At 32.0% G+C, this 27,413-nt stretch overlaps 1 protein-coding gene across 1 annotated transcript; it reads right to left on the bottom strand.

The window, feature by feature from the left end:
• Positions 1-1,364: 1,364 nt before the first annotated feature.
• On the bottom strand, positions 1,365-21,346 carry LOC134274009 (uncharacterized). The gene is made up of 25 exons (XM_062756236.1): positions 21,149-21,346; positions 18,801-19,103; positions 18,258-18,405; positions 18,050-18,163; positions 17,255-17,365; positions 16,854-16,967; positions 15,419-15,529; positions 15,222-15,332; positions 14,920-15,030; positions 14,702-14,812; positions 14,467-14,577; positions 14,141-14,231; positions 13,607-13,918; positions 13,471-13,514; positions 8,974-9,161; positions 7,932-8,234; positions 6,240-6,332; positions 5,947-6,094; positions 5,682-5,795; positions 5,150-5,260; positions 3,226-3,336; positions 2,797-2,907; positions 2,584-2,694; positions 2,107-2,221; positions 1,365-1,452 (listed from the first exon to the last, which is right to left on the bottom strand). Exons 1-25 carry the CDS (start codon positions 21,344-21,346, stop codon positions 1,365-1,367), a joined length of 3,483 nt encoding a protein of 1,160 aa, XP_062612220.1.
• Positions 21,347-27,413: the final 6,067 nt, after the last annotated feature.

Here is a 27,413-nt window from a genome sequence, read left to right on the forward strand (position 1 = left end):
TCGACGGATTCCATGTTATTGTGTAATTTTTTCAAAGTCATATACACTGTAAAAATTATTTTGTGAAATACCAACGACCTTTTGCCTCCAGGTATTTACAATGTTCATTTTCATTCCTACGTCAATTCGATATATCCTTTTGAACTCGATCGAAGTAAAGAAACAACATAGTTTGACACATCTGTTTTATATTCGGATACTTTACTACACAAAGACGTAAGTGGAAACCTAACAAAACTTCATGATGACCACGTTGGCTTCAACTTTTCTGTCGCCAACTTTACTTATTTATGTAGCAGTTTACTCTTATCACCTGTATATGGACTTAATGTATATCCAAAAGTTGATTCGATACACTAATGCATATGCTACATGTACAAACATTTCTGAAACGAGTTAACCTATTATCAAACAGGTCGATGACAAAAGAAATCCGAATAGTCTCCTTTCAACTCAACATTTTACAAGTTCTCTGGTTGATACAGTGACCTCGTCAGCAAATTATTTTAACCTAAAGTTCAATGCTGACGTATGTTTTTCATACAAATTGATAAACCATTATTTATACACTGAATTGTCTACGTGTGAGTGGCGTACATGTAAAGCTCACTCTTTCATGGCATCTGATTCGACTGCTAATGTTTTAAGACTTCCCTGTTTGCTCCGCTCTCAAATAGTATTGTTTATATTGGACTACGAAGCCTAATTGTTGATTTTATTGAATTAGAATAAAACATTTCATCCTCTTCATATATTTACCAATGAACTAATACTAATTACTGAATTTTAATACTTTCTCGTATAAGTTCCAATGAATGAACAAATAATTTGGTTTCTTTTGAAAACTTTTTTTCAATCCACAAATTGACGTATTTATGAAGCTTTCCTTCCTAGAAGTTCATTTAGAAGTTTAGCGATATTTGAAAAAATAACTGAAGTTTTATTCCATATGTAACTTGTTATACGAAGCCCTACTAAGATAATTGACAGGGTTGGCACCTGACTCTTCCTTTTCCTGAAGCATTTCTTGCTAGGACCTAGAGGTGCGTCATTGAAACTGAAAATTTCAGGCAGGACTTCTGTATTGTTTTCTCTGCAAATTGAATAAAAATGAAATTGATATTTACTATGTTTATTTCGACTTTGGCCAAAGAAACAAATATGTAATGCCTTTACCTCGGGATTTTTTTCCAATAAAACTCAATTTTTAAAAAGATTTCAACTGTTTTGTCTCAAAACATTTTAAAAATCTTAAAATGATTTTTAAATATTTGATAGTTGTTTATAAACATATACGTATAAGTGTTTAAATATTTAAAGTAAATACGCTGGTAAAAAGTAAAAACAAGGCTTTGATCGTTGCCTCACCTCTTAAACCTTTTTATTATCAGCAAAGCAAGCAATGCGAGAAACCACAATGAAAGACCAATCAGAAATGGTGACAAATAGATTCTTCCTTTTCCTGAAGCATTTTTTGCTAGGACCTAGACCGCATCAACTGGATACAAAAATAAATTATTTAGAATCACTTAATGAGTAAAAATTAAATTAACCATGTATACTATTATGTTCAGACATTTGTGCATAAAACAAATATGAGTTTAGCGAACACTCTTAAAGATAAGACTGCAACTTTTATTGTTAACTTGTTAAATAATATTATTGAATTGGAGCATGCACAGGTGCAAATTATCTTTTGATATTTTATAAAATGTTTGTAAAATCGACATTAATTTTTTTAGCCTGGTTTGGGGTTGGGGGGAGAGTACCTGAGACCTCTGGTTACCTTTTCAACTTTTTTGTGCACAATATTCTGGAAGAAGTGAAGCAATATTTTTGTCTTCGGAAGATTTCAATTCAATTATATTTTCTTTCAGTTTAGAATTAAGTTTTGAAATTTGCAATTTTCTTTTACCTTACACCTAAAGGCATTGATCAAAATTAACATACTTAAATTAAGAAATTCCTGTTTGTACGTAAGTTTATTGCTTTAACACAAAAAGAATCTAAATCATTAATGAAACGGAGCTTAAAACCATAAAAAAATCATTTAAAGATATTGAATATTATTTTTTTTAACATAATGGTTTGAGATTTTATTGGGACTTACAGTTAGAGCACTGTCTTCCATAGTAGCCTGTGTCACAGTCACATATATAGCTATTAAGTCCATCTGTACAGGCACCGTGCTCGCAAGGAGAACTCGTGCATTCATCAATATCTTTAAAAATATTCTTAAAATTACATAAACCTTAAGATCTGGCAAATTGAAACTGAGCGTCGAAAGATAGTTTTCAAGGAAATAATAAATATATACGTAAAAGGTGAAAAAATATAAATGATTATAATATAAAATATAAATTAAAGTGAGAAAAGTTTATTCTTTGTATATTCTGTGTTTATTGGATGGATATATGTATATTTATTTATACATGACAATAAAAGTGGTTAAACATGTTTACAATCGATACATGGCTTTACAGAGAGGTTTTCTTTAGTAACATGACAAAATTAACATATCTTTATATGATTCAAAATTTTCTTCTTTAAAAGCATGTAATGAGTAGGGGAATCCTCACGCACCTGTTTCACAAATGACTCCAGTATATCCACGTATACATTGACAGATGTATCCATTAACTTGATCAGTACAGTTACCGTGAATACAGGGAGAACTGGTGCATTCGTTAATATCTAAAAGAAATAGGTATGTTTAAAGTTTTATGATATAAAAAAATAAAGGGTGTAAAAGAAGGTTGGGGAAATCGTATGAGATAAGAAGTGTACAATACACACCTATTTCACAATTTATTCCTGCATATCCTGCATAACATTGACAAGTGTATCTGTTTACATGGTCTGAACAGTTACCATTGGTACATGGTGAACTTTGACATTCGTCTACATCTGTAGAATGAAGTTATAATTTGTACTTTGTCACCAGTTTTCTTTAAAATAAGATTATATCACAATTAAGTTTTGCATGAAAATCAAAGCAAAGTTTCCTGTACTTAACATTAGCTTCAATATGGAATAATGATCGAATTGACAAATAATAAGTGAGCATGCCTAAGATCATGAAACATCTTAGTAAGCTTCAATAAAAATTTTCATCTTGAGGACTGCTCAAAATAAAAATAATTCTTCAATATAGCATCACCGACAATTTGAAAATAAAATACTTGTGAGTCATTGGAGATCTTAAATCAGCAAAGATGTGCTTACCAGTTTCACAATTCTTTCCAGAATACCCAGACAAACAATCACATACATAGCTATTGACATGGTCCGTGCATGTGCCAAATATACATGGAGAACTCGAACACTCGTCTATGTCTGAAGAACATAATTATACGTTATTGACATACAGAATAAGAAGTAATACAGAGAAAAAAAATATGAATGGTTCTTCACATAAAGCCATCTATGGAATACTAACTGGTGTTATTTTTAGGTCATTGTTTTTACGCTTAATTATATATAGTTTTCCGTCGATCACGATAAGGAGCGTCTGTGTTAGGTACATTACCGAAAATATTACAGACTTTTCGTCTCTCGGGTAATTTGATACACAATCTATCACAAAGTGAGATGATGATTTTCATACTTATTGTTCGGTCATCATATGGCATTGATTTGTCTATGGATTTTTCCATTTGTCCGATCATGACAAAGAGCACACGGCAGTTGTGACCTGTGGACAAGGGCTGCTTATTTCTTCATAGCATCTAATCCCACCTTTAATACTTTCAGGCCTAATGAGATCCGTGTTTACTCTATTCCTTATTTGTTTTTAATATTTCAATGAACTATTGAGCTTGATAATTATTCGTTATATCCACATTCCATGAAGCAGAAATTATTAAAAAGAATTATCAACGAAAAGATCTAGAAGAGTTGAGACCTTAAATTCATTTTAACAATACCCCTTTGAACTCGGAATAAAAGACATCTGACACATCTCTTTTATATTTGTTTGTTTACTTTCCTTATTTATCTAGCATATAGCATAATCAACTGTATATGGATTTTTATCTAGCATATACCATTGTCATCTGAATATATGGAATTTTGTTCCAGATATATATATAAGTTGATGGGAAAACGTCAACATTTTGAAAATGTTTGGTCAATTACCTTCTTTGCCTGTAAAATTTTAAGATCAAATGGCGATTTTCATGTAATCTTTAAGCAATTTTTTCCACATCTAATTGTTATCAGATTTTCCATTTACCCGATCATGACAGAGTATTTGATGGATGTTACGTGTCAGCAAGGGATGCTAAATTTTCAATAGCCTCAGATTCCATCTCTGTTTTCAGAGGTCCCTGTTGGCTCTGCTAATAAATTTAATGTTTTGGATTTTTGAGAATGACCACTTTTGAAGTCATCACATTTCTTCATTTTTCACAATCCCACTGTGGGATGTAGAGACCGTTTCTTCGGACGAGACCGTTTAAAGCGAGTTGCTATGTCGCAGTTGGTGCTGGCACGAAAAAGATCCCTCCCTGCTACTGGCCCTGAATGCCGAGTATAGGACAAAATTTGCAGCTCTTCACCAGCAAGTGGTGAGGTCTCATATGAGTGAAAAATTCTCGAGAGGGACGTTAAACAACATATAATCAATACTATCAAGCAATTTCACATAATTAAAAAAACAGTATAAGAAAGTAAAAAGCAAATACAATAAAATCATCGAATGGGAAGAATCGACTGTGTTCTCGCTGCAACAGACATTTTAACTCTTCAAGTGCGACCAAATTCTTGATGATATAGGTTGTTAGAGAAAAAATATCGGCGTTAATTGACTGTTTTTTAGTTTTTTAGTTTTTAAACTCCCCGAAAGCATAGGAAAAGATTAACCTGCCCTTTTTCAGTTTGTTCTAGGGATTTCTTTATCATATGAAATTCCTTAATTTACCACTCGGTTGTTATCTTTCTTTTATTGTATTACTGTACTCATTGTCAAGCGTGTTTCTAATTCTGAGGGTAACTTATCTTCGCTAGCAAAGATGTGGGTAACTTTTGCTTTAATTTAAATTGCAAAGATGTATATCCATCCTGACAGTGACATGAATAACTTTGCACTAATCAGAAATTTTTCTTTAATTTAAATTGTTATACTTAATTAACATTAAGTAATACTGACCAGTTTCACAAATACGTCCTGTATATCCATCCTGACAGTGACATGTAAAATGATTAAGGTGGTCGGAACAGTTTCCATGGATACATGGAGAGCTTTGGCATTCGTCAGTATCTAATGAGATTTTAAAAATAGAAATTGATATTATACTACCCGTGTTTTACCTTGTATATAATCTTACTGTACTAAGACCCACTATGACGTCAGCGACTCGTTGGACGCGCAGTGTAGGGAAACAGAAGAGTGGATCAATCTATTCCGTAATTTGAAAATATTTGCGAGAAAGTTTGAATGTTTTTAGATATTTTGATACAAGATGGTGAACTGAAACAAACAGTCATTTTTTTCTTCCAAATACTGTGGTTTCAATCTGGTTTGTACATATTTTATCAGAGATTATGACGTAATCAAACTGAGTCACGTGACCATACATCCTTCGTCCCCTTAAACATTCTGAATGAATTTTAAAGACAATATAAGATGAGACATAAAAAACCATAAAAAGTGAAATGAAATGGTTAATTGAAAAAATTACCATTTTCACAGTTGACGCCTGAGTATCCAGGGTCACAGAAACATTCATAATACAGGTATTCATTTGAACAATTTCCATGAACACAGGGAGAACTGGCACATTCGTCAACAGTGTCTGTATAGATTGATGCAAAAACAATATACAATGTGTGTATTTAGTTTACACTTAATAATAATAATAATAGATATAGTATATAATACAAATGAACATTTCAGATCACATTAATCTATGATAGTTTAAACTAAAGTTGCAATGCATAACTTGCCTGCATTAGAAATCTTATTTTGGTCCACCCTAAATACATACTCTCCTGGGATACCAATGTTTGACATTTGAGGAAGATTTAAGACAGCGTCTGTTCTTGATCCAGTTACGGAGTAAAAGTTTGTGCCATCTCCAGCATTAAATCCGACCTACATTGAAACAACGCCTGGATAAACTACTATAAAACGATATTTAAATAATAATAATAGTAATAATAATAATAATAATAATAATAATAATAATTTATTATTATTTTAATTATAATAAATTTCCTATTCAATTTATTAAGGCTACCTGTGCCGAGACGCTCCAATTTATTTTATTGTAGTTAAAAACAGCAAAAGAATGAACCCCGTCAGTGATGAGAAGAAGTTGAAATGTATTTCCCTGAAAATGTCATAAAATTTATATACGAGGGACGTTCAATAAATAATGTCATCGGGGCTCGGAAAGAAACAATAGACGCTTTTTCATGATTTAGTCTTTATAATTTTACTTATTAATCTCTTTTGATTAAAATAGATGTCCGTTAAAGTTTTTATTTAATTTCTGATTGTATTTAGAACACATTTTTGGGTATGACCCTTAGTATACTGGAAAATAGCAGATCCAATGATTTCCTGGACTTGTTTTTTTCTTTCTGAAAGGTGGTTTTTCAAGTTTGGAAATAGAAACAAGTCAAAAGGTAAAAGATCTAGCGAATATTGTTAATGTGAAAAAATATTAACTTTCTTTTTATCCCCAAAACCCCTTTACTCTTCAGGGGTGCAGGGTTTGGACGCTGTTATGAAGAAATTTAATGTAGTGGATTCCTGATTCTAGGTCCTTCCTATAATAAACCTTTCGATTTTTTTGCAAAAAGATTGCTTTTTAAACTCCTCCAAAAATTAAACTGTCTCCCCGAATACGAAATTGAACAACAGTACCACTAATATTTAAGAAAATTGCATATAAATCTGTCTTTGTGTTCTTGCATATCTTTGCTCTTGTCGGACCATTGCTGTTTTTATCAAGAACATCTTATGGTAAATTTTGTATTGAGTGTTTTGAGCAATAGATTCATGTTCCATTATCTGTTTGAATATGAAACAAACTTGGATAACTACAGTTACTGATATTTTAAAATAATTGTTAAAACATTCCTACACGCTGTCGTTTTCACCCATTTTTCAAAATATAGGGTGATCTTTGAGTACCAAGCTTTTTCACCGTCAAACTTTTCTTAAAAACATTGAAAACTACTCCCGATATGATATATATCAAATTTGCTATGTGTCTTAAAGTCAGTCATACATCATCAGATATTATTTGTTGAAATTGGGCAAATAGTACATAAGTTGTTATAATTTTTGTTGGTAAGGACGGTACCCATTTTTGATGCCCATTATATAATTTTCTATTATTGAAATTCATTTGCTTATTTGTCTATAAAACAGGCATTGGTTGATGTAAATGTCACATATTTCAGTGAAAATTTCTTTGGGATTTTTAACACGTTTTACAGCAGCTTTAATGAAGCTTTTATTTTCACTCTAGTTTACTGATTCTTTACCATTCATTTATAATGCAGTGTCTCGAATAGCCCTTGTTTCCCAGCTTCTCACGGTGAAACTATGTGATGAAAAGTGTCCACATAAACTGATATCAAATCATTAAAGATTCAATAATGAGAGAAAGTCTAGCTTAATGCCATATGATTTCTATGTTATATGCCATCGAGCTAATGACATTATTTATTGAATGTCCCTCGTACATGTACTGTATGCGTACTTAAAAAATACTGTCATATTTTTAGTGGCTAAGGCGCAGCTATTGATGCTCTAATTCATGAAGAAATTATAATGCATATAAATACAATACGAAACTTCAAGAATACGCCAACAACTCTATAACCAGTGATTGCGCTTAATTTTGAATACGTCAAATGATGTATGCGCACATTATTATTGTAATTCTTTTTTTTTTAAATGTCAAAACGTGTGCAACCTGGTTACAGTAAATTGGACCAGAAGCATCGCATCTGTAAGATGATACATCCTCCCATGTAGCTACCAGCATCCAAGACGCAGAAAAAGTCGCGAGGTCTGGGAACAGAGAGCGAACTTTATTCGTCCCTTGTTGTAATGTTGCTGAATCCGATGTTGTACGATACCACAGGTGACCTCCTTTGCTTGTGTCAATGTCACACCAAAATGGTGCAATAATTCTGTGAGAGCCATTAATTGGGAAGGGTTCGGAGGAATATTGACTTAATGGAGTTTGGAATGTGACGTCACCGTTATTGTTCACCTATTAATAAAATATCTTACGCTTAATTTTTATCTGTCGAACTTTAAATATTTATACATAACAATTTGATAAAAGTTTTTAAAATTACAACATATTTCGACAACACAGCCAACATGATAAATACTACATATATTTTTAAACAAAATGACGAAGTTTTATCCATGAAGCAGTATAATTTTATGTTATTGTTTTACATGTGGGAAAAACATTCACTAAAATGAGCATTCAAAGCACACATAATAGAAAAGATCAAATTATCCGATTCCATAAAGAAAATGATAGTCTTTACTTGAAATTCAAAGAAAGACAAAGGCTTAGTTGATAATTTCTCAAATTTAAATATGTATATATAATATTGATTAATGAAAATAAATAAGTCGTGTAACAAAGTCAAATATAAATATGGTTATATAATAATAATTTTTTTCCTGATGATTCAATTCAAGCAATATCTTCTCATTCAGAAAAATCATTACTATTGCTCAGGCAGCATTATTTGTTTCATTACAGGATATTAAATCCATTTGAAAAAGAAATTGCGCATATTTACTAAAAATAAGGACACGCCTGTATTTAGCTTAAGCCATTTTGACTGATTTTTTCATGAACAAAGTATGATATATAAAAATATATCTTTTGAATGAACTCAAATTTCAGTAATGTTGATAAAGGTTTCCTGGTTATATAATAAATACAGCAATTTAGAGAGAATGACAATCCTTCAGTAACTGATACTTACAAATAAAGAACAAAAAGACGATCCAAAGAAAGGAAATGGTACGGATGTTGTAATGTTTGATGTATAACCATCATCAGTTGACGGTAGTTCACGGTCACCGGCAGCCAAACCAAACGGATAAAACTGATTAAGTGGGTAACAATTAACAAATTGACAAATGGCATTTATCATAAAAAATATACGTACGACTGATTTTGTTACTAACATTATTCAAGTCTCTTTCTCGTCTTGACTCCTCTCCAATGATTTAATTTTGACGGTTTTCTTCTTTTATAATAATGTACACGGACATGATTGCTCAAAGAAGGAAATCATTCTAAATATTGAGTGTATTTAGTTAAATATATGTCTGAGACATTTTTCCACCAAATAATTTACAAACATATATTTTGAGTTGTATTTGATGTGAAAGTTTTACATGTTAGAAACTACTTCTAGATTCGATTTATCCATGTTGTAGATCCCAGGTGAGATGTTTAAACTCAGAAACCCCCTACATTTTCTGGTTATCGAGTGTATGTTGGCTAGACAAAATTGTATTAGAACATATATACCTTAGAGAATTAACTGACGTGCCACTAATTGTTGATTTGTCACGTATCATAAAAATCAAAAGAAAACATCGTACTCAATTTTATTTCAATCAAGCACTTCTAGTCAAGTATTATATATGTAATGTACAAGGTTTAATTAAAGATAGATTGAAACGTATGCGTAGAAAATACCAATACATTGCTGCAGAATAAATTTAATATCAGTTGCAGAAAGCGTCCCATCTTGCGTTCCATCTTAACTGTATTGTAATGTAATGTGCGTTCCACGGAAACGCATTCTATTGTCTATAGGAATGTATAGAAATCGTTTTTGTGTGTTTCTTAAATCGCAAAGCGGCACTAAGAAAAAATTTAATCACCGGCATCTGGTCGTTTGCTCATCCTTTTTAATACCTTATATCCTGAATGGCACTTAAATCCCTCCTTTGATGTTTTGAAGGTCCGTGTTTGCTTTACTCCTAGTTTGTTATGTTTCATTGACTTTTGAGCTTGAATACTGTTCATTTTTACCATAATTTTCATCGTAAGAACTACAGTGGCTTCTAATTAAACATTTTACACATGTTTTGCTTTGTCTAATTCTTTTAAAAACAAGAATTAAAATTGACCTTCGACCAATTTAAATTTAAAATAGTCTTAAATTAAAATTGTCCAATGATTTATTTGTTACCAGTCAGTCATTAATGTATAATTCTAATAAATTACAGAAATGAAGATACGGATTGGAACAGTGTATAAATGTGTTCTTATCTACAGTAACTTGCAATTGGATTTGAACAAATTGCCAACCGGTCTTATATGCCAATAAATACTTTGAAATAAAATGGTGTATTTGTTATATTTGTTATAGGGTCCACTGCATTGTCCAGGACTGTACATGATCAGTGGAACCATGATGTTCAAATTTGCTCTTAGCACAGATTACCGTTATATCTTTTATTTTGTTTCGAAAAAAAATGCACACAAGTATCTCATGAATGACATTTTTATCTATTAAATATTCTTTTCGAAAATAGAGAAATATAGACTTAGCATGCTTACTCTATTTACTTAATACCAAGAGGTAGATCAGAGTAACATTAAGAGAAAATGCACTTCCACTTCATTACCAATTATGCACTCATCCCAAAGGAACCACTGATCCTGGGGCCACATATTTCAAAATTTTGCAAATTTTATCATAAAATTGTTGATTAATACCAAAGAGCAGATTTCAAAGCATTAATTTATTTTCAGACTTTGTACCCCCCCCATTCACCCCGACCCAGGGAGGGGGGCATAAAAAATAACCATTTTGCTAGATGCACCTTTCTTCATCGTTAAAATATATATTCTTGGATCATTGGCATGCGTAAAACCCAGGAGCTAAGGAAAGATTTTCAAAGAATTAATGTATTTTCACTACATAATCAATAGAGCCCCGTCCTAACACCAAAACCCATGACCCTGGGGCCATAAAATTCACAATTTTGGAAGAGGCACTCTTGCTTATCATAACTATGTACTAAGTTTATATTATACCCAGGAGCAGAGAAGAAGATTTTAAAAGAATTAATGCATTTTCACTATCACAATGATCATAACTATTTACTGACATAGTTTATTTAATACCCAGAAGCAGAGAAGAAGATTTTCAAAGAATTAATGCATTTTCCTATAACGCCCCACCCTAACACCAGAACCCCTGACCCTGGGGCCACAAAATTCACAATTTTAAAAGAGGCACTCTTGCTCATCATAACTATATTATTAGTTAGTTTATTTAATACCCAGAAGCAGAGAAGAAGATTTTCAAAGAATTAATACATTTTCACTATATGATCAATAGAGTCCTGCTCTAACACCAGAAACATTGATCCTGGGGTTATAAAATTCACAATTTTGGAAGAGACACTCTTGCTCATCATAACTATGTGATTGGTTAGTTTATTTATTACCCATGAGCAGAGAAGAAGATTTTCAAAGAATTAATGCATTTTCACTATATGATCAATAGGCCCCACCCTAACACCAGAACCCCTGACCCTGGGGCCACAAAATTCCCACTTTTGGAAGAGGCACTCTTGCTCATCATACCGTAACTATGTAATTAGTTAGTTTATTTAATACCCAGAAGCAGAGAAGATTTTCAAAGAATTAATGCATTTTCACTATATGATCAATAGAGCTCCGCCCTAACACCAGAACCCCTGACCCTGGGGTCATCAAATTCACAATTTTGGAAGAGGCACTCTTGCTCATCATAACTATGTGCTTGGTTAGTTTATTAAATACCCAGGAGCAGAGAAGAAGATTTTCAAAGAAATCATGCATTTTCACTATTTGATCTATATAGCCCCTCCCTAGCACTAGAACCCCTGACCATGGGCCATGAATTTCATAATTTTGGTAGAAGACTAAATGCTCATTACATTCATGCCAACAGTTTGCCTGCTTGATGTCCAGCAGTATAGAAGAAGATTTTTAAAGATTGCACTAATTTTAGTGGTTTTGGCCCCACCCCTCAGGCCCCAGGGGGGCGGGGACCATGAAATTCACAATTTGTGTTCCCCTTTACCCATAGATGCTTTGTGCCAAAATTGGTTGAAATTGGTGCAGCGGTTTCAGAGAAGAAGCTGAAAATGTTCAAATGTTAACACACGACGCACGACACACAACGCACGACGACAGACGAAAATGGATAGCAATAGGTCACCTGAGTAACTCAGGTGACCTAAAAAAATTATAGAAATGTCGTAGAGGCACTCAAATATTACAAGAATATATAAGGGCTATAAAATTATTTTCAGTTGTTTTGTGTACAGTGGAGAGTGACCCATCTTATGAAAAAGAAAAAAAAATCACGACACTTACCCACTACCTTTTTAAGAATTAGCTTAGTTAGATACATGGGATGAAACATATGGAGATAACGAACAGTATCTCAGATCAAAAGTCCATAAAACAATACAAAATAGGAGAAAAGGATTAGAAAATTAGAAATTATTGCACTTCAAACCTTTCAAGAAGTGAAGAAGACACCTATGCACTTCCGCATAAGACTCTTCTGTCTGCCAATCTCACAGGACCTGCTACTGTCCTCAGTTATAAATGATATTGATTTCCTTATATAGTAATATTGACTATATAATACAATACTTTAAAAGATGAATCATTATGGATTTTATGCTTTCTGATTTACGTCCTCTAGAGGATTTTTCACATATGGAGGCGTCATCACTTGTCGGCGGAGGGCTGCACATTTATACATATAAGTTACATATTTAAAAAACAAAAAGATGTATGCAAAATCAAATTTTAGGATTCAGGCCAATTTAATATAGAAGCCAACTCTTTCAGGTGGTGTCAATGTTCAAATTCTAAAATGCTTAAAGACAAGAAAATACCTTATGGAAAATCTTTTTATTGAAAATAAATATTTAAGAACGAGGCAATGCATCGCTGAATATTTTTATTGAGAATAAATAACGTTAAATAGTGCAATGCAGTATATGGTGCAAATATTTTATTGATTTTTTTTTTTGCAAATTAATAACTTAGATCATTCCCATGCATCTAAGACAATCAAAATAAATACTTTATCTTAAAATCCGATGCAACTTAAAACATTTTATTGAAATAATGAATCAATTACAATGTAAAACAGTGCAATGCATCATTGAACATTACAAATAAATTTATTTCAAATATCAATAAATTTAGGTTTATGCAGAACAACTTGAAATGAACACCCGTAATTGAAAACAATATGACAGAAATCGTTCAACAATATGCTTCATAAAGCTTTTTACATATAGTAGACCACACACATACATACAAACAGAGAGAGAGAGAGAGAGAGAGAGAGAGAGAGATGATTACATAATTATGGTACCAAAAGCAATGTTTTTATGCACATTTTCAAAATATTATTGTCTCTATTTCTCCTCAGGATTAATCTTACTTCCAAATTTCATTGAAATCAGTTTGGGCTTGTTCAGGATATATCTAAAAGATAACATAATAAAAATAGATTGACAACAAAGACAGAAAAACACAACATAACACCTTCACAAACACGTTGGATGAGGTACAGTTAATGTTTTATCTCGTCTATTTCACATACACTTAAAATCTTAGGCATATCTACACGTTTCTGATGAATTTTGCTTGTCTGAAATGCAGAACTATCTTTCATACGTTGTATGTTTTCCGGGGTATTGCTCGAAATTGCATTTATTTTTCCACTTGATTTAGTCAATTCTGTGATTCTTCGCCATAACAGATTTAAATATCCCATGAATGTAGGAAAAGTAGAGGAATTTTGTGTCTGTTTTCCAAACGATGTCTTACTAGGTCCTAAAGGTGTATCACTAAAGTAAATGACTCCAAACGTCTCACTTTCGCTGTCTCTATAATTAAAAGAAACAATTTCAATTGCTTACAATGTGCATGTATAAAATATCAATGATAAAGTTAACAAGTATGACAGCACGTAATATCAATTCATTTTATATATACATATGTCCCAAATGTACATTAGCAGAACATTTTAAAAAAAGCTATTTTGATGATTCTTTTTTTTTTAATTCTTGTTTATTTGTGAAATATTAAAAAAAATCTTCCAATCGTACCTTTTCATTCTTTTCCATAGAAATAATAAAACTAGAGCTAATACCAACAGCAGTAATCCTATCAATAATGGTATCAGGTAAGAGACGTTAACTAGAAAGAGAAAATAGAAATTAATAATAAACTAACGTTTTTTTCTGTTGAAAGAGACGTTTTATAATACAGGGTCGATGAATTTAACTGAAATATGATAAATATTTTAAAGGCCGCATTCATTCAACAAGAGGTAGTACTCATACACCGATAGAAAGACTTTCTAGTACTTTTCTAGAAATTTTCATAAAACTATATTTTTATATTAAATGATATTTATGATATTAATACATACATTGTGAACAATCTCTCCCATAATATGCTGTATCACAGACACAAATATAATTATTAATTTCATCGATGCATGATCCGTGCATACATGGTGAACATGAACACTCATCAATTTCTATAATGAAAAGGATATAAGTGAAATTAAATAAACAGATTTTCATTTGTTTTTTTATCCAGTTTCACTCAATCAAAATTATTCAATGTTTTAAAAAAGGGAATGTATGGGAATAAAAGAATACCTGTTTCACACTGGACTCCAGTATATCCAGGTATACACTGACAGGTGTATCCATTGACTTGATCAGTACAGTTACCGTGTATACAGGGAGAACTGGCACATTCATCAATATCTGTATATATAGATGAAAAGAAAATAATGTAAAACATTGCATGCACTTTTTTAAATTTCTGCATCCGAAAAAGGAAGAAAATTTATGTAAAATTATTAAATACAAACCTATCTCACAATTGGTTCCGGTATATCCCGCATAACACTGACATGTGTAGTGATTAATAAGGTCAGAGCAGTTTCCATGAACACAAGGTGAGCTTTGGCATTCATTGATATCTATCAAAGTCAACTTAAACGTTTCAACTAATGATTCACTTAATGTAAATGCTAAATATCATCAAATACAATACATGTATTTTATCTAGATGTAATTAACGTCTTTTTGGACAAATGTAGGAAATGAAAAACATAAAACAATAAAAAAGACACACATTTTTTTCTTATGTTTGATTGAATAAAGAACTCACCTTCTTCACAATGGGTTCCAGAATACCCCGGCGTACAATTACACGTGTATCCATTGATACGATCCGTACAGTTACCATGAACACAAGGAAAACTAGCACACTCGTTAATATCTATAGAGCCATTGATATTTCTATCATGCTGATCTAGAATAATATGTTACAATGCAATTTAAGAATTAAAACATTTAGATCCTCACCTGCCTGGCAGTTTGTTCCTGTAAATCCATCCTGACATTGACAGGTATAATGATTTAGGTGGTCAGAGCAATTTCCATGGATACATGGCGAACTTTGGCACTCATCAATTTCTATCCAAAAATGTTTTAATGCATTTTAATCAGTTCCATCGTTCAATATCATTGTCTCAAAAATAACATCATATACAAATAAGAAAAATAATTGTGAAGGTGCCCAGTAAATTTACAACCAGTCGTAAGTAAGAAAATCTAATCAATGAATTTTGTTACGTTAAAACATCACAGAGATTTTTTTCTATATTTTAAATGTTTTGTTTGGTTGTTTGTTGCTTGACGTCCCTGTAAGGATTTTTTTTCACTTGCTGATGGAAAGCAACAAATTAAGACTCATACTCGACACTCAGGGTTATTGAGCAGTGAGGGATATTTCTTTTCAGCAGCACAACAAGGACACTCGATTTATACGGTCTCATCCATTGGACCGCAGTGGAATTCGAACCAGCGAAGTAAGGATCAACTCCTTCCTCCGCGACTCTAGAGTAAACACTCTAAACGGTGCTCTCCGCGGGCAACTTTCTATTCTGGATATGAAATTTCCAAAATTGACAGATTGATATCTTTCTACGTATTTATTTATTTGTTCCAATACTGCTTGTGGTTGCCCTGAGATTACACATCAATATTAAGGTTTGGAAAAGCGAAATGTTACTACATGTATTTGGATTGTTAAGCAGTCATCAAATATTCGATCCGTTCCTTACTTAGAAGATCATCAAAGTAAACCGAAATTTACTTTCTTTAATTTGACGAAAATTTTAACTGCTTCACTTTAAAAAGTGCTTGTACAGAAATTATGATGATGATAGAATAGCTAATTTATAGCTGGTTACTTTTTTTTTATCACGCCACATTTTATTTCTTATAACACATGTAATTTGCCTTATTTATAATCAGAAAGTTTTACCAAAACCAATAGCATCAAACAGACAACTTTTTGTCATATTTTATGAAATAATTCCCAATGATATATATTGAAACTCAGGCTTTCTCTCTTACATTATAGATGGCTGTTTTTCGACAAAAAGAGCTTTATTTATTTTCATATACCTATTTATTTTTCATTAAAAAATATTTTGTTAAATGATGCTTCAATTTCTGAAGGACAATTTATTTGTAGTTCTTTGAGATCAAGTTTTCCAACAACTTTTTGGATTTCCCATGGGTACATTGTGCAACATTTTAATCGTATTATTTTTGCATTCATATGAAGCAAACTATATTAAAAAATCCATTCATAAAAAGGAAGACAGTTGTGTGGCAATCAACTTGACATTTCGATATATGGCGACGTATATTATTATCCGTTTTTGCAATATAAGAATTCAATGTAGTTTAAAAATCATTTTTGATAAAGAATAATCTCCCTAACTCTTACCAGTTTCACAGTTAACGCCTGTGTATCCACCAAAACAGAAACATTCATAATGAAGGTATTCATTTGAACAGTTTCCGTGAACACAGGGAGAGCTGACACATTCGTCCACCATATCTGTACAAATATTTCAAATTCTTGTGAAAAATAATAAAAAGATAAACAAGTTTTCTATTGCAATGAACACGAGAAATATGTCTTGATACAATTTAAAACTTCCATTTTTATATTTATGTAACCATAATCTGCAATGAGGGCAAAAAATAAAATGGGAGCAAACCTTTCCGTCTGCAGTATTTCTATCCATTTCCTAAATCTGTGAATTTTTCATTTCTTTTCTCTAAAAAACTTTACACTTGTCCTTATCATCATGATTATGTAGACATTTGCAATTAAATACTCACCTGTCTGGCAGTTTGTTCCTGTAAATCCATCCTGACATTGACAGGTATAATGATTTAGGTGGTCAGAGCAATTTCCATGGATGCATGGCGAACTTTGGCACTCATCAATTTCTGGGAAAAACAATTTATTTAAAACATCAGCATATTTACATGTACCTTCTTTAAAAAGATCTCTTGCTTTAAATATAATACACTAGAAATGGAAAATGTGGATAAAGCAGCGAATTTTATGAATCTCAATAGTTTTCCCAAAACACGGCTTCTTGTCCTAGTATTTCGTAAATTGAAACTTTCAGACATTAAAGTCTTAATGATTTCTTATCTTAATGCGTCAATAAATGCAGAGAAAGGAATCCAACAAAATTCACTATAATCAATTCTAGTTTACTGTTATACTTTATTATGTATAACAATGACACTTTACTTTGGCTCAAATATACCTATTTACTTTAATACGTTTTTAGTGAACAATATTTAATATTTTCATATTTCACAACTGTAATAGTACGTTCTCGAAAACTTTCAAGTGATATTTTACTTTAATAAATTCCTCAATACATTTTTAATATGATACATGTTATGATATTGTAAAATTATAATGCTTTGTCGAAGTTCATTCCTTAACGGTTTGAAACATAACTATGGTACATTTTTTTAATACTCTGATGCTTCACTTTGATATCTTCTGATATTTTGCATCTTTATTGTGTGTTCATTGGAAGTTTGCTGATTATTGTTGATAATATCTGAAGAACTCGGCACTTGAAATAACGTGTAAATCTATCCAATTCTTACCATTTTCACAGTTTACACCCGTGTATCCAGGATCACAGATACATTCATAGTGAAGGTATTCAATGGAACAGTTTCCGTGAACACAGGGAGAACTGGCACATTCGTCAACGGTATCTGCAAGGTTATTGCTATATACGTGAACAAGATTTTTTTTCTTGAACAATAGGATTATATAAGAAGTTTTCGTAAGGATAAACGAAAAACAAACCTGCATTGGTTATTTTTGCTTGATCCACTCTAAACACAAACTGTCCAGAAATATTAATATTAGACATTTGAGGAAGATTTAATACTGCGTCTGTCCTTGAACCATTCACTGAATAATAATGTTCTCCATCACCAGCGTTAAACCCCACCTTATAGAGGACACAATATATAATTTGTTAGATTACTAGTAAATTTAACAAATACATGTATATCATAATACGCCTTAAGTTTAAACTATATTGCGTCATGATTTTCTCATAAAATGTTTTGTTACCTGAGCAGATTTTGTCCAAGTGATTTTGTTGTAATTAAATACAACAAATGAATAAACACCATTGTTGATTAAAACAAGTTGAAATGTATTCCGCTGTCAAAATAGCAAATAAAGTCATATATAATTCAATGAAAGATATTTTATGTAAATGAAGCACCAAACAATATTTTTACGAATCGTTTTGCAATTTATAACAATGAAGTTTTTGAAAAGGAAATTGACATTACTGTTTATAGTTCAATAATCTCCGTATTCATATAACTTTGTTACCTGTTGACAGCTTATTGTTCCACTGGTGGAACAACGATATGCAGCTACATCCTTCCATGTAATTACCATCATCCACGTGGCATTGAAAGGTACAATATCAGGAAAGAGAGTGTTAATTTTATTCGTTCCTCTTTGCAATATAGTTCTGTCTGTTGTTGTGCGATACCACAATTTACCCCCGTATCTTGTATCTATATCAGTCCAGAATGGTGCTATGATTCTATGAGAGCCATTTATTGGGAAGGGTTGTGAGGTATACTGCCTTAATGGAGTCTCAAATGTAACGTCGCCATTGTTATTCACCTAATGATTTAGAAAAGCTTATATAAGTTAATATTTAAAAAAAAATATTTAAAAAAAAAACAAAATTAATAAGATAAGAAAATTAAATTAAAAAGAAAAAGAATGACTGCACTTAGGGACGTTATTTGGAACCTTTTCGGCTACCCATTTGAAGCTTAACATTACAATAAATCGCTGAATTAATCTATGATTAATGTGCAAGCAGTTGCTTTTGACATTTATTTCTATAATTTTTCGTCATACATATTTCAATAATTACATACAACGCTATTGAAAAGAACATGTTTAACCCATAAATTCCGGAAAATTGAACTGGACCGCTTTCGATTTTAAGGTCGCAGCAAAGGGGCGGAGACATTTAAATCGCATAGAAATGGATCATAAGCGCATGGTTTTCCGTATTTGATTTATATTATAGATATATTAAAAAAAAGACCGAGAAGAGGGTTTTGTGTTCATTTTGTACAAAAAATAAATGATTTATAACCATGCATATAATTTCATTAATTTGTATCCACGTATGTAAGTAGAGTAAGTAAGTAAAGAGCAGAATATTAAGAGAAAAAAAAATTATAAAAATAAACACAATTGTGATAAATATATGCATGCGTTTTGTACGCTTAGGTTGGTAGTGTCTGTTTTGAGAATTATTGGTCGATGAAAATGACACTGAAATACATTTTGTTTTCTGAACATAATGGGCTGTCTTCGCATAAATGAAAAATAATTTGCAACCTGTCTATAGGATAATCTGAAATAAGTACACACAGTAAATCCATATATGACCTTGCCATTTGATTATTGGCAGAGTTAATTTTCAAAAAAAGTTTTGATCGGTATTCAGAGTACAAAGGACAATGCATTTGAAAAAATGAATTTCGGCTTCTACATTATCAAGCACTGCATAATTTTCTCTATCTAACGTTCTTATAAAATTGGAATGCTTAAAATTTCACTGCTCATGTATTATTTGCTGTCAAGCAGCGAATTAACTAAATCTTAAAATTATTAAGTGTTTGTACCTACAGTGTATTAAAAAAAATGACATTTTCACTTTATCTTAATCGTATTGAATAATAATTGTGGACTTATTAGTAACGTAAAAATAAAAAGTTTTTTTTTAATGATGACTGTGGGCTTCTACCCTGACCTAAAACTGGTCGGGCTCCCGTTTTCAAATTTCTGGATCCGCCACTGCTATATGTACAGCATGTAATCAGCAAAATAATACCTTTTTCCTTTAAAATACCCCGAACAAAAACACTATTGTGAAAGAAATCAACTTAAACTTTAAAACGCTAATAAAATGTACGCAAGGATCTTCAATATTTTGAAGATTGAAATACATGTAGATATGAAAAGAATTTTCCAACGACTGACACAATGAAAGCGTGTCGAACACTTGAATGTCACGTGAGAAAAGTGATTATAATATCAAAGGGGTCACATGGGCTGAAACTCGTAACCTGCTAATTTAGAAGCTATCTCGAGCGAAGTTTGGGTACATTTTTTTAAAAATTAGATATGAGCCGCAACTTGACCCACATTGTCCTTCGGATATGTATAAGTTTTAGTTAAAATACACATTCTGTGCAAATGAGAAAAATGGTCAAGTTGCGGCTCGATGTAAACAATGTCGTTGAAAACTGGTATGCATATGAATAACAATAGAAATGAGACAAAACTGTTAGACCCCTGTTTCAAAAGCTAGTGTCGCTCGGCATTATTTAATACTTTCATGTATTATAATAAACCAAAACCTGCTCTTACGATATTGTTTAATACCTATAAAACATAAATTTAATGAATTTTGGAATTTTATTTTGCGCAAATCATTGGGATCCAACTCTCATAGCTTAAGTGCAGTCATTCTTTGCCCTTCTTTCAAAAGAAACATTAAAAAAAGGAATGAAAAACAGACAAATAAAGCTAAAAAACACAATAATTTAAATGAAAAATAAATTTTCCAAAATTTTTCAAAAGTACGTATACTTTATTTTTACAAACGAACATTCATGTAGAATTAATAATTGAATTTTACTTACGTAAATTGAGGTGTATGAGGAACCAAAGAAAGGAAAAGACACACTTATTGGAATACTAGAAGTGTAGTTGTCGTCATTAGCTGGCAATTCGCTGTCTCCGGCCGCTAAACCATAACTATAGAACTGACTCAGAGGGTAGCAGATACAAATGTTAAGCATTGCTGATACTATTACTACAATCAAAGTTGTATAAGTCATTGTTGAAGATAGTTTTGAACGAATATGGCACTAGATTTTCGTTACTTTTATATAGAAAAATCAGGAAAGTCTGCAACGAGGAAGACTTGTTGAACAACCAATGCTATTGGGTTTACAGCAATGTTACATTAATTACAGCAAACAAAAACGATTTTTTTCACCATATTTCCTTTTAGAGGGGCGAAATAAACTTCTTAGTTTTGATAAAGAATATTTTCATGTCTAAAACTGTCCCTCTTGTCATAGCTTCAATTGGTACCGTGTATATATCGTTGATTTTATAGCATGGAGTGCAGAGAGTATGATAGATTATTAATAGGAAAATAAATCGTTATAAAACCTGCACAGCTGTCAAGTCAAGATAACCTTCTAAATCGATTGCCAAATTAACACGTATTTTAGCCATATATTATTTAAACAAGAAAGTGCTTTCTTTGTTTGTTATTACTGGAATTAACGGAAGCAGCTGTTGCAGAAAAAATACATAACCCGTGTAAGCGGGTTATGTAACTTTTTTCTGCAATAGCTGGGACCGTTAATTCCAGTAATAACAAACAAAGAAAGACATTTTATTGTCTATATTTATATCTGTTTAAATAATTATTTAAATTACAATTAAAAAGATTAATTATTGTATTAATGATGCGAACGTCTTTATAAGTTTCATTGATGAAACAGCCACTGGTCAAGAAATTTGTACAGGCGACATACCTAATGTAGTTCTTAACGTAAATGTAGTGATTAACGCAATTGGGTTTTTTAAAGAAATAAAGGAGAAAATATTCAGTGGATGTAAATATATATATTTAAAAATTGTACTGTTTCACCTAATTCACCTAATTCATATTTGTATATATCATTATATGTATCACATAAAACCTTTTTTAATATATCGAATATTAAAATATCCATTGTATATAATGTTTAAAGAACAAGGTACAGTTTCAATACAAATAAAGCCCGGTATATCTCTAAAATATGAAAATGATACAAGAATTTAAAATTTATTCTTTCTGGATTATAGGAGTTCCATGCGCAAAGAATACACAAATCATTTTTCTTATTTGACCTCCTGAATGCTAATTGTGACGTCATTAACGTGTGCATTTTCCCGTATTTTCGTCAAAAGTTGTAGAAGACATCAATTTTCAGTGGAATGTTCTTTCAGAAAACATACTCTGCCACTGTCGCTCACAAAGATTTAAAGATATGTGATTTTTCAGAGCATTTTACATAATATATTCAAAATCCGAAGTGGGCGACAGTGGCAGGCACTATTTTCTAAAGGAAAATTAGCATGGAAATGAGTCATTCTGAGGCTTTTCTGCATTAAACTTAGAAATGTAACAAATTAATGACGTCATTTTTCCAGAATGGTCCTCCTTCATACCATATTAATTAATAATTTATCATATTCATATACTCAACTAGTTTTAAAGCCAATTTCATAACTTTCTAAGAATATCAAATTTTTTGGGCGCGATCAAGCCCAAACTGTAACTTCTTCTTTTTCGGTTCATATAATTGTATGGTTAAAATATTATAGGAAACAAACACGTTTTACGTAACGCTTTGTTTGTTATTATATACCTGTGAGTATTTTAATTTAACGAGGCCGAGTCTAATTATTTCTGCCCTAGGGATTTTGATAATTTTTTGATAATTAATTTCTACTGTTATAATTATTGTTTACGAATTAAAAAAAACAAATGTTTACCACCCGATTTCTTGGGGGCCATCTTAAATGTTGTCAAACTTTACTATTGGACCCTATGGGAATTTGTTGGAAAATTGCCAAATTATTACATTTTTTCTATATTTTTTGTACTTCTGCCCTAGGGATTTCTTTTTCATTCAATTGAATGAAAGTAAATGTAAAAAGTCACCAAATTGTGAGATTTCAAAAAAGTTCACCATCTCCTTTGGTCCAGATAGTAATTATTAAATTTATTTTTCAAAGCTATATACATCTAAAATTGCCATATTACGGTATAAATACATATTTTTGCTGATGAATTATCGGTGCATACAATTTTTTCGGCATAAATAGCAATTTTTAGATTGCTAGTATGTTTCTTGATGAAGTTATGTCATCAGCTTTTAGTATAATACCCATGGACGTCTTGAACATACAAGCGAGTCATGCGTCATTCTTCAACGTCATGCATTGCTTACAAAATCCGAAAATGGTGACGTTGTTAGAGTCATTTCAACGTTCTTTTTCCAATAATTGTCGTAAAATCACATTTTCAGATCAGTAGGAGTTACAGATAATGTTAATTTTGTATTGAAATTAATATAATTCTCAAAGGTGAACTGTCACACATATGACAGCATGAAATTAAAAAGCTGCGCAAAGTGATGCGCACTCGAATTAGACTCGGCCTCGTTAAAAATACGTACGCGTACACGAGTTTCCTGATAAATAGTGTTCGCCAATATTATTTTGAGGTTTAAACTAAAATCAAAGCATCATAAAATATACGCTTATTTTTCAGACAATATTTTCAAGTAAGATTGATTGATTGATTGTCAATTGTTCAACGTCCCTCTCGAGAATTTTTCACTCATATGGAAACGTCACCGTATGCCGGTGAAGGGCTTCAAATTTTGACCTTTACTCGGCACTCAGGGCCATTGAGCAGTGAGGGATCTTTATTGTGCCAACGCTGACACGGGGCCTCGGTTTTTAAGGTCTCATCCGAAGGACCCGCAACTTTCACTTCAAAGTGATGAGCGCATGGCGAAGGAACAGTTGCTACCCATTTTATCGACTGGGTCAGTCGCGATCGAGATACGAACTCACGACCTCCCGATCACGGAGCGAGCGCTCTACCGACTGAGCTACCGTGAACGGTATATTCAAGTAAGAAAAGATAATACGTGAACACACAACATAGAGCGTGTTTTATAATTAATAGTGTTTACTTATATTATTTTGTGATTTTAACTAAAATTAAGGCATCATAAAATGTACACTCATCTTCCATACAATAAAATATACATTTATCTTCCATACAATATATTCAAGGTAGAAACGGTTATGTAACGAGTAAACATTACAACAGCTATTGTTTTAAGGAATATTTCAGGGTTTAAGGTATCGAAATTACCGTCAATTTAATATCGCCGGGAGTCGTAGAATAATTGGTCTGGAATGCATTTCTACGGTCGAAAAATGACCCTACTTGCCGTAGAATATTGACCCTGGGTCATTTTCCTACGTAGAAAAATGAGCCCCTGGTCAATATTTTACGGGGGTCACTTTTTACACGTTTTACACGTTTACTCGTTACACAGGCAGTGTAATGTCGTAATGTGTAACAAGAGATGCTTGTAAAACACCTACCCCCCCCCCCCTGAAATTTTTCAAAGTCCAAAAGGGAATAACTCTGTTAAAAATGGCCAGATTGTATCCAAAACAGAATTGAGCTAGATATTTATCTGATAAATCTGTATACTAGATTTCATTTCTGTATGTGCAACCTCTGCGAAGAAAATGAAGATAAACTGCAAATAATTGAAATTATTCTACGTCCTAGGGGCATAACTCTGTCAAAAATGGCGCGATCGTACCCAGAACAGAACTTGAGCTAGATATTTATCTGTTAAATATAGATATTTATCTGATAAATCTGTATACTAGATTTCATTTCAGTAAGTGCAACCTCTGCTAACGACCGATCTTATTGAGATCAATTGTACCTGCAACAAACAACTATTATCCGAAATGAAGTTTTAAACAGTTTTAACAGAATATGCAAGTTCTGTGAGCTAGCAAATATATGTCTCCTGCATAATTACGTAAAGAGAAATAAACGAATTTGAGCAAGAAATAAGAATAAATATTTAAGGTAATGAACAATACAAAAGAAGCTAAGTTCGACCAGTTTTTAATTGATCTGTTGGGGACTGAAAAGAGCCGACGAAAAGATGAGTTGGTATTAATATTTTATGTCCATCATAAATGATACGGGTTTTAAAGTACATGAACTGCAACCTATTGGAATTTTATTTTAAGCTTAAGCACGTCATAGTGTACATTATTCATGCAACAAATTATCCACAAATAGTGTTTTAAAATATGATAATTGATTTGGGTGCAAGAATGAAACAGGGTATAGCCTAGGGAAGAAATGGAATTGCCTTAAAATACCTCAAGTTCGACGTTGTGAGGTTATATGTTACTTGAGAAAAAGAAAACTAATAGAAGGAAATGAATGTGACAGTATACATTGGATAATTTCTTCTATGCAATTACTATAGCAATAAGAAAATAGGAGGGGAATGAACATCTAGAATTACTGTATTATTTAGACAGCGTCAAGAATGTACAATGTATATAAGGCTAATGTTCTCTTAATTGTTAGGCTGATATCAATATTTATATTAAGGGTTAATAATCATAACAATGACTGTGAATCAAAAAATGAATAAAATCAGATTAAATAGCTATGGTTACATGATAAAGTGGGCCTGAAATAGTGTGAACGTGTGATCCTACACTCACTAGTTCCTATATTCAACCCGAGATAGAAAGGCCCATGGCAAAACCTCCACCCAGTAACACTAAACACCGTAATTATCCGCAGACCCAATGTCCTGATATGCTTATCTCGGGCTTCAAAAGGGCTTCCTGGCGACTGTTGAATATATTATCAATTATTTTTGGAAGTTCATTTGTTTCATTTGTTCTAAATGAGTGATTTATGTTTGTTTATACAATAATGTCCCAACTATGTCATCTGTATGATCCCAAAAATTTCATTTTTTTTTCAAAATATATCTTGAAAAGATAAGTTGTAATAAATGTATTACAAGACTGTGCATATACATGTGCATGAGACGTCAATACTTTTTCAAAAACGTTTTACAAGAAAGCATATTTTTTTTCTTCAAAATTTGAAAGACTGAAATTGATTGCTTGCAACAATATGATTGGATCTGTTTAATAACTGGAAAAAAAATCTTGCGAGTTTGATATCATTATTGCTAATCATATAATCAAAATACTGTATACAGGGTTATTTTCTCCCTTTCACATCTGAAAACAAGTTTGCCCCGTTTTAAATTCGCCCTTAAAGATTTTTGTTTAAGATATTATACAGTTTACTTTGAATTCGCCCCGATTTAAATTCGCTCACGTCAGACAAGGGCGAAAGGGGCGAAAATGAAACGTGGGCGAAAATTTCCCCTTATACAGTAATCGATTTCGGTTTTATTATTTGGAGGCAATTTGATATTTTGCAAAAACGTACCTTCCTAAAATACCATATATAAGTATACTTGAAATTCTAAGAAATGAATATAAGTATACTTTGTCAACTTCTTGTTGCAAGATGATTTATGTAATTCTAATTTTTCGATTTCGAATCATTATTTATCACGAAATTGTCTCTTTTCTTCCATGTCAACTTAAAAAAACATCAACAAAAAAGAACGGATTACTTGCACATATACACTGCCGATAATCTAACCTTACTATCAGGGTGTATTGTAAGAAATCAAATTCTCTTCGGTTAAAAATAAAACAGCACGAAGAAATACGAATACAAAATCAAAATCAAAGAAAATCATTTTTAGACTGTAAAAGTATATATATATATATATATATATATAAAGCACATTTTACAACAACTCTTGAACTAACATAACTGCCCTAAGTGAAGAAATATTAATATAGAAAGCACAAAGAAATTCCCTTTTACATGGATACCCACTTCCGCCCCAGCCCGGGGTTGAACTCTCGACCTTCGGAATCTGTCTCCTAGCAGTGAAGGAACAGCGCGCTAGACCGCTCGGCTATCTAGGCAAGTCAAAAAACTTGCTTTCGATGCCGATGGAATTCTCGCGGTGCTGTCCTACACTACACGGTCATTGAGAATAGAAGTGAGATACAGTTATTTGGACATTAGTTTTAACAGAGGATTGTTACCAATACATGTTGTAATGAAATTAATTATTATTTATAAAGCACATTTTACAACAACTCTTGAACTAACATAACTGCCCTAAGTGAAGAAATATTAATATAGAAAGCACAAAGAAATTCCCTTTTACATGGATA

Source organism: Saccostrea cucullata, unplaced genomic scaffold, assembly GCF_032062105.1.
Source record: "Saccostrea cucullata isolate Sc308-1 unplaced genomic scaffold, CSIRO_AGI_Scuc_v1 ctg21669, whole genome shotgun sequence".
Classification (NCBI taxonomy): domain Eukaryota; kingdom Metazoa; phylum Mollusca; class Bivalvia; order Ostreida; family Ostreidae; genus Saccostrea; species Saccostrea cuccullata.